Source organism: Trachymyrmex cornetzi, unplaced genomic scaffold (genome assembly GCF_001594075.2).
Source record: "Trachymyrmex cornetzi isolate Tcor2-1 unplaced genomic scaffold, Tcor1.1 scaffold23, whole genome shotgun sequence".
Taxonomy (NCBI): domain Eukaryota; kingdom Metazoa; phylum Arthropoda; class Insecta; order Hymenoptera; family Formicidae; genus Trachymyrmex; species Trachymyrmex cornetzi.
The window spans coordinates 4362745-4371440 of NW_017296956.1; the positions used below are offsets into that span (position 1 = coordinate 4362745).

The 8696-nt window shown below is 31.7% G+C and overlaps 1 protein-coding gene across 3 annotated transcripts in view; it reads left to right on the forward strand.

Annotated features, from left to right (window-relative positions):
* Positions 1 to 8696, forward strand: part of Frmd5 (FERM domain containing) — a 33965-nt gene that overhangs the window by 3815 nt on the left and 21454 nt on the right. For all 3 annotated transcript variants that reach the window (XM_018506843.1, XM_018506846.1, XM_018506844.1), the window contains exon 2: positions 7244 to 7348. In XM_018506843.1, coding sequence (XP_018362345.1) covers positions 7244 to 7348 — 105 coding nt within the window. The remainder of the gene's footprint in view (positions 1 to 7243; positions 7349 to 8696) is intronic.

An 8696-nucleotide genomic window follows, 5' to 3' on the forward strand; every position in this document is an offset into this window, starting at 1 on the left:
TATATATATATATATATATATTTTCACTGATTCGTTTTTCCAACTTTTATCAAGTTTTAAAAACGAGGAATAATTCAAATATCCGCATGTTCTTTGCGAAGAGCATCAGTACATAAATTAACGACATAATTATAAAGAGAACGTATTTATTCGATTAATTTTTACGGAAACTGATCTTTCAATTTATTTTCTATATTTTACATAGAATTTGATCACATAAAAATGGAAATATTCTGCATGATGCGCAACTGAACGAAATATACACGATCTCTATGTAACCATGTTATTATAATGTTACGCGATAGCTTGCCAAAAATGAAATTGAGAATATTTGATAAGTATCTGTCGTATTTTTTGTTTCATTCTTTTTTCTCGCATATTTATTTCTCATTTCCATTTTATAAATGTAAGGAAATATCTCGAGATAAAGTCGCTATCCGATACGGAATAAGTTTAATGAAAAATGGAATAAACCTTTAATTTTGCAAAGAGTTAAAATTTAACTTTGATTTTTATTCCTTTGCGGTATCGATAGAAGCTGTTTAATCGGATATACGGGTGAATTCTAGGCCATTGTATTATTTCTTCTCGTTACATTAGTGCGGCCCATTTGGCACGGTGCTCACTGATAATCGTAAATTATGGCGGACGACGTCATTTCACGCCTAAAAGTGTCGTAAAAACCTTCGTTGACGTTATGCACGCTCGCCTTGTCGCGTTCAATCTCGTCCTCAAAATAAAACCGATAATAATCCTTAACCTTCTTCAAACGGCAACAATATGGTCCGTGCCAAAGTAAATGTTGGCATGCATCATAAATAAAATAGAGAATTGTCGGAGCAACCGCGAGATGAAAGTTTCTGGATTAGCGGGACAATTTTGAAAAAGCTCACGTCATCCACATATTTTGAATTATTTTCAATTCCAACTTACGCGATATCCACATCGTACACAAACGATTCAAGTTTTTCATATACATACTTTCGCGTAAAATTCCATCTCGGAAAGAATTGAAACTACCTACGCTATAGGAGTACTTTATTAGCAGCAACAATAGCAGGATGCGGTGTGGGATTCCATTCGAGTTAATTTATTCCTTTAATTCTGTATTATACCTACTCGTGGCGAGACAGCTTTGTATCTTTGCTTTTTCGCGATATCGTATCAGATTTAATTTATGTAGAACAAGCATCCTTCCTACACATGGCAATAATCTTGTTTATCCGCACGATTTATTGATCTTATATTTGGATAGTTTGAAGTTAGAATGATTCCGCAAAGTCGATCTCACGGTTGGGATTATATTCGCAAGTACGAAGTTCAACAGATCTTCCTTCGCAAACAACGATGTCTATAAGAGCCATCGTGTCTGGAGGTACAGGGTCACTAGGCTGCGAATCAATGATAGCCGTTCTCTTATACCTTTTACTACTCCCTGTCGACGTGACGGATATACTTAAATTATTACTGATAAATGCAAATTTCTCGACACAATTGTTGATCGACTTTATGCTTTGAAACTCGTTATTCATTCTAAAGCCTTATACAGGTTTACTGTTTCTCTTATGGAAAAAGTAGATCTTTACACTGTATCCAAACAAAAAAATAATTAAATTCAAAAGGAAAAGAAAAATTAATTTAACGGATACATGATTTGATTTATGAGCAATCAAGAAACAAATTTTTAATGACATAAAATTGAACGAGCCGTAAGTCACCGAGACCGAGAGCTAAATTTTTACAATAATGTTATAAATTTATGTTGTAAAGACAGTAATAATTGTTTTCGATATGTATCTATTCATCTGCTCATATCGCTCCATTTACTTTTGCTATATTTACGCAATAGACGTGCGAATTACAAAGATAAACTTGCAAGTTACGTAGCTCAGATTAGCTTTGCAAAGAATTTAAAGTATGTCTCTTGCTCTTACAGCCGAGCTTAAGATACGCTTCTTGCGCAGTAGAAATTGTGCATTGAATTGCAAACTTGAATTTTTACTTTGTACGTCTCAAGGATGCTCAAGAAAAGGTTTATTCATACATACGTACGTATCTTTTATTTATTATGTTTCCTCTATTTTTTTCTTTCCATAATCGAGTCAAACACGTCAATGGATTTCGATGAGAACCGATAAGAGCTTTTTGCGAATTTTTTATACAATCTCTCAGGCTGTAAAGTCAATAAGTCGCCATCCTGCATTGAAAAAAAATTTACTAAATCTTAATATATATTTCTGTATAATAGTACTCTCTAAGAAAATATTTACTTACAGTAAGTGAATGTTTATTCAATACAGAATGATAGTTTAATCAAATTAATGATTTTTATATCAAATATGTATATATGTTTACATTTAGTAAATATTTATTTAGAGTTATTCAAACAAATATTATTAAAGTTTAGTATTTTTTCAGTATGCCATCGGCGACTTTATTGTTATAATACATTTATATATACATTATATTATATATATATATATATCACAGTATAATTACACGGAGAAAATTTTATATTTAAAATTATTATAATGTGGTAGTAGCTGCGGTTTTCATGTAAATTATAAGTTTAAATACTATAGTTATTTTTTCAAAAACAATAATATAACGTAATTTTTACACTTTTTCATAGTAAACATTTTTTATTACAAAATCAAATATACAGAATATACCTAGCAAATTTTGTTTGCGTACCATAGTAAAAATTAACCGTTTTCATGTTAGAATACGACTTAACAAAATAATTACTTTATTTATGCGATAAAAATTAGTATTACCATAGTAAAAGTTAAGTCGGAATCACATGTTGTGAGAGTCCATCGAAAATACAAGACATAGTAAAGTGTAATTTAAAATTGTATTAAAACTTAATATAAAATTTTCTCCGTGTAAATAATCTGAAAATGATAAGGTTACTACTTAGATATTCTTTGATATCGATTACCTCGTTTCTTGACACTGTTTATATATTTCTGGTCAATGTATGCAAATCCTCTTTAATTAAATTAGATCTATGTACTTCATTTGTATGCACACATTACCGGTATTCTGTATGGCATAATTACGTTTCGCGCTGCTTATTTATTATTCATAGCTTTAATTTATCATTTAACTACTCATATTGCTTTGCCGTAAATCAGTTAATATTTAGATAACGAGGTCGAAAGCTCTTTTCTCATCGCAGTGTAAAGTACTTTCGTCAAGAGCGATTCATTGGCAATTGTTTCAAGAAATTGAATTTATAATTTAATACCGTAACAGGAATTTAATATTGTGAGTTGAACTGCAGTATTTGCGCTTATCTATATCTCCTTAATATTATTACCAATGTAACTGCAGAGAGATTTAATAAAACTAACAGTTAAAGGAGTCAAATGAGTTTGAAATCTCATGAGCTCCGTCGTGTTGAAATCTCATGGCTGACTCGTTCGATCTTGAACTACTGCATGAGCGAAATAAAGACCAATTCTACTTATGCTTTAATTCTTACAAAGAATTTAGCTAAAGCAGTCTCTCTCTTAAGATTTGGGCTCTGCTGATAACGAGAACAATGCTAACTTTGTACCTAAATCTGATTACTGTAATTATGTTAATAACTTTTAATGGAGTTTATGTTAATTTTTAACATAGATGTATAGCGTTCCATTTTTTTCTATTTCTCTTTAAGGAATTTATGTGGAAAATGTAACGCTTAAATTTTAATTTTTCTTTTTGTGAAATTGTAGCTATAAATAGGTTTTTCATTATCTAAATAGCGTGCAGCACAAGTGAAAGAGAATGACTTTTCCATAAAATTGCAGAAGTATCAAACTTTTAATGAAAAAAGCTTTCGTAATTTAGAAATAGTGATTAAAAATAATTGTATTATAAATGATATTTTAACTTTTATTTCTAATTCTCATAATATCTCATCGTATAAATCTTGTATTTTAAGCTGGAAATTTGTCGCTCGTAGCATTTCTTCGGTAATCTATATAGCGATCCCGATTAATACTTTATCATTCTCCGCGCGCGGATTTAAGTCAGGCGTGCGAACACTAGTGATTTACGCTTTCGTCGAGTACCGCATAGCATATTGTACGCGTTGTCGCCCAAGATTGCGGGCGAGTAAACAACTCGCGAACGAAGCTCGCTCCTATTAATATACAATAATGCTAACACATCAAGTCCCTTGTATATTCTCGGTACAAGTTCGTGAAACGTCGGAAACTTTCGTGTAGAACCAAGAGGGAACCCTGTGCACTTCGGACATACACAGTTTGTCGCGTGGCTCTTGACACAAGCGCTAAAAACACTCGATGTTGCTGGGGATGACTGGTGTGCAAACGACTCGACTGTGGCATTTTCGTCTTCGTGAAAGACTTTCCCTCCCTCGTTTCATATTTTGTTCTATTTTATGACTTGTAGTAGTCCAAGCCATCATGAATGTTACGTTGAAATATTCAATTTGATTCTCGATACGAGAGTTATTTTGGGACGTGACATTTCGGCGCCGCGCCTCCTCGGGGATAGTTCATTCAATAGTGGTTCACAGAGAAATTTGCATTTGCAAAAGTATATAGATGCCGCGTTTCACGTTCAATTGTACTGCACGCGCATCGCTTTATATCGTGACGCAAAGTGTAATCATTTTAAATTTTAACTGATAAAAGAGGCGAATGTGAAAAAATAACTGTAACAGTAAAAATGATTGTTAGAAAAATATGTTTTTATTTAATGCTAACAATGCACTTGTTAAGTAATAGTAACTTTATATTCGGTTATCGTTTGTCGAAGTGAGCGAGACATTTGTTATCAGTGGTTCTCCGATTGCATGGGATAGTACGAGAGAATTTGTATTTACAACTAATTGCAAGACAAATTTCTTTTACTGAATATCAGAAATAATTTCTATAAGAATTATTTAAAATAGTCTTCAAGTATTTTGATACTACACTGAAAAGAAGTGTTTAATTTTAAGATTTTTTAATGTTTTATTCTTGTTTTTTGAACACACTTAGAGATGTTTAGTTTTAAACTTTTTCAATAAACACTGTATGGATTTATAACACATAGTATTTTGCTTATTGAAAAAATTTTAAATTAAAACATCTTTAAGTGTTTAAAAGACAGAGTTTAAGAGACAAGAGTAAAAAATTTTCATATCTTAAAATTAAATACATCTTTTTTAAGTGTAATCGTGCACATATATATCTCTTTTAATCTCTTGTAATAAGTCTACTATAATAGTGATTTTTCTTTCAAAACAACGTGACGATTCTTTTAAACGTAAATAATGCTATTACATTCAATCTTGTATATGTACAATTTACGTAAAGATGAGAAAATAACATTCTTCTTTGTTTTTTTTGTCTATGACCTTGCTGATACTTGATTTGTGATTATGAAGCTATTACGTTTAATAGTTGCAGCAATTTCGTTTTAATCACAAGTTTTGTTGCAAAAATCACGTGTGAGTCGTTTCTTTATATAATCGTATGCAACACGTGTAGGAAGTTATCTTTTGCAATATATCAGCACGATTAGCACGATGCCATTTTAATAAGACTTTAAACGATATTTAAGTATCATATTATTACATGTATTTTCAAATTTGTCCTGATCATATAATTGTATCCTGATCATATGATTGTATCATATCATTTTTAATGCGTCGAGGTAGCATTTTGATATTAGCGATCTTTCACATCAGCATGATAAGGAATTGAACTTTTTTGTCAGTTTTTTGAGGTAATATCTACATCACATTTAAATATTATGAAAATTAAAATTTGCTTCAAGGGATTTTCTGACATGTTTAAAAAAAAAAGATCATTTAAAAGTAAAAACGACATAAAACTGAAAGTTGACAATCCTGGAAAGCAGTCGTGTGACTTGGTTGCGAAAGCCATGACGTTAAAGCGCACATGCTCCGTTTCCGCAAGATAGGAAGTAGTATGTCGCAAAGGCGTCGAGATCCTGATTTATAGTTCATACTTTCGTAGCATTGTCGCAACTGTAAGGTATTATTTATCAAAATACACAAAAGACATTATTTATTTGTCATAGATTGTGAGATAAGAACAGAGCTGAAATTAGTATTGTTTATGTAATACATGCGTAATACACTTTGAATTTAATATATATATATTTTTTAACCACTGTCAAGCTAGCACGACCAAATGAGCAAAATAAAAAAAACTATTCAACTATTTAGTGTTCATTTTGTACTGATTTATGCTACAAAATATAATTTAGAAGAAATTCGTGGTTTTGCTTCATATTTATTAAGTCAGCGAAATCATGAATTGTTCTTCTAAATGGAATGTGATACAAAGTTATGTTTTATAGCACAAATTAGTACAAAATCAGTACTATATTTATATCTGTTTTTATTTTCCTTGTTTTTTCTTTTTTTCTTTTAAGAATAAGATTATTTTTTCCTTTTGTTCCTACTATAGTTTATTAAACTATGTTCCTACTAGTATATTAAACTAGCAGCGCCACGATTTTCTCTTAAATGACATGCGGTACAAAATTATGTTTTGTAGCAAATTAACACGAAATAGACATTAAATAGTTCAATATGTCTTTGTCAATTCTGCTCGTTTGGTCTTGCTAGCTTGATATTAGAAATTAATTTTAACACTTAAGAATCGTACACACTCGCACGGATGTGTAAACGCATGCAGCGTTTTAGATACTCGGATATGAAAACGAGAGATTTTCGTGCAATCGGAACTCAATTCGCGAGTCATCTTTTATCAGACATCCGGTATTTTACACACTGTGTATGCGCCGTGTTGTTTTTGTCGTTCAGGAATTGCGACAGAAAAAAGTGGCGCGTTGATTTGCATTTGCATTACATACAATTTATATAGAAAATGACGGAGTAAAACCCGTTTCTGTTATTTCTTTTTAAAAAAATTTTTGTTTCAGAAATACGATGGAAGTCGTTTGTGAAGAAATGTATTTACCTACATTTTTCCGTTTCCACGGAAAATATGTTAAGATTGTATGATATCTCTCGGGGTTACATAATTTTGCCATCGATACTGCTATTGGAAATCATTATTTATGTAAAGAAAGAGAGAGAGAGAAGAAAGAAAAGACTATTAAAGTGTTATAAGTTTCCTTAAATATAAAGCTACTTCTACTAGCAATACGTCATTCCTTTTGCTCTCGCCAGCGTTTTCCTTTTCCGTGAAAACGGGATAGCATTCACGACCTGATTGCTATGATGATTTTTTCCTCTTTGTTGCAGCCACAAGAAAAAGGACGATACATACTCGAATATGTGTGCAAGCAACTCAACATTTTGGAGATGGATTACTTTGGGCTTCGTTACGTCGATAAAGAAAGGGAAAGAGTAAGTATGCGTTTATAAACTAATGAATTTATAAGAAAACGCGGCTCTCGCGAGACGTCATATTTCTGATTTTTTTGCATGATTCAACGTTTCAGGATATCTTCACGTGCGTGTCAAAATCGAACATACAATTTTCACAACACCAAGTATTCGTTCAATTACCTTGTTCTTTTTTAATGTTACTCCATCGAATGACGATCGACTCGTTTGCGGAAGACGGAAAGATCTCTGTCATACAATTAAATTCGCTCTATTAACACCTGGAACGGCATGTCGTGCGCCGTACACTCCATCGTAATCGTTATTCTTAGGTCATCGGTGTAATTCCGGAGGACTTAAAAATAGGCGTGCCTTGAAATACCAACGATTCACCGTAGTACACTGTTGTACTTCGCTTGTGAACACGCGTTTTAACGGTTAATCATTTATTCCACTCCTTTCCATCCGTAATATCTCAAATTAAAACTTACGCAATTAAATTGGTATTTTCAATAAGACATGTGTGTGTGCTATTAAATTTATCATGGAAATAACAATAACTGTCGCATCTGCCATAGTAATTGCTGTGACAAATTTCACTTCATCAAGATAAAAAACGAAAAGAAGATTTGTTATCGATCTCAAAATAATATTTATATCGTTCCGTTTAACAACGATACGTTTCAACGCATCGATCGCTGCGATTCCAGGGCCAGAGGGTACAAATCTAATTTACTTCATAAACGTTCGATCCCCACGAAGACCTGTAAACGCGTTGGAAATGTGAACATACGAGTATGTATTTAAATATATACGTACGTATGACATATTTTGCAATTACATCGGCGATATTCAGTTTCATGTTGAAATTAATAACAACTGAAGAGAAAAATAATAGCTACAATATTAAAAAAATAAAAATCATACCCACAATTAACTTGTTTATTCTACAAATGTATAGTCATTGTTTTTAACAAAAGTCGATATTTATAATACAATAAATATGTTATCAAGTCGTAATTCGCAGTTAAGCAAAAATTCAGAATTTTTTCACGATTGCTTGCTTTTTTATTTCCAACGAGTTAGTCTACCTTAAACGAACGTGCACTTTTACTTAAATCCGAATGGGTGGACGAGTACGCTGGGAAAAGCCGTGGATCTTAATTTCGGTTGCAGAAGATTTAATCCAGAATGAAAATTGTGTTAATTCTAACACAAATCTGAGAGATAGTTAAAAGTACATATCTTTTACGAAATAGGAGCGACAGTAATTTTTCATTCTTTCCGTCGCATTTAAAGAGATATTATTTTTCAATTTTTTTAATAATAAATTATTATTTTATTGAATGAATCATATATATATATATAT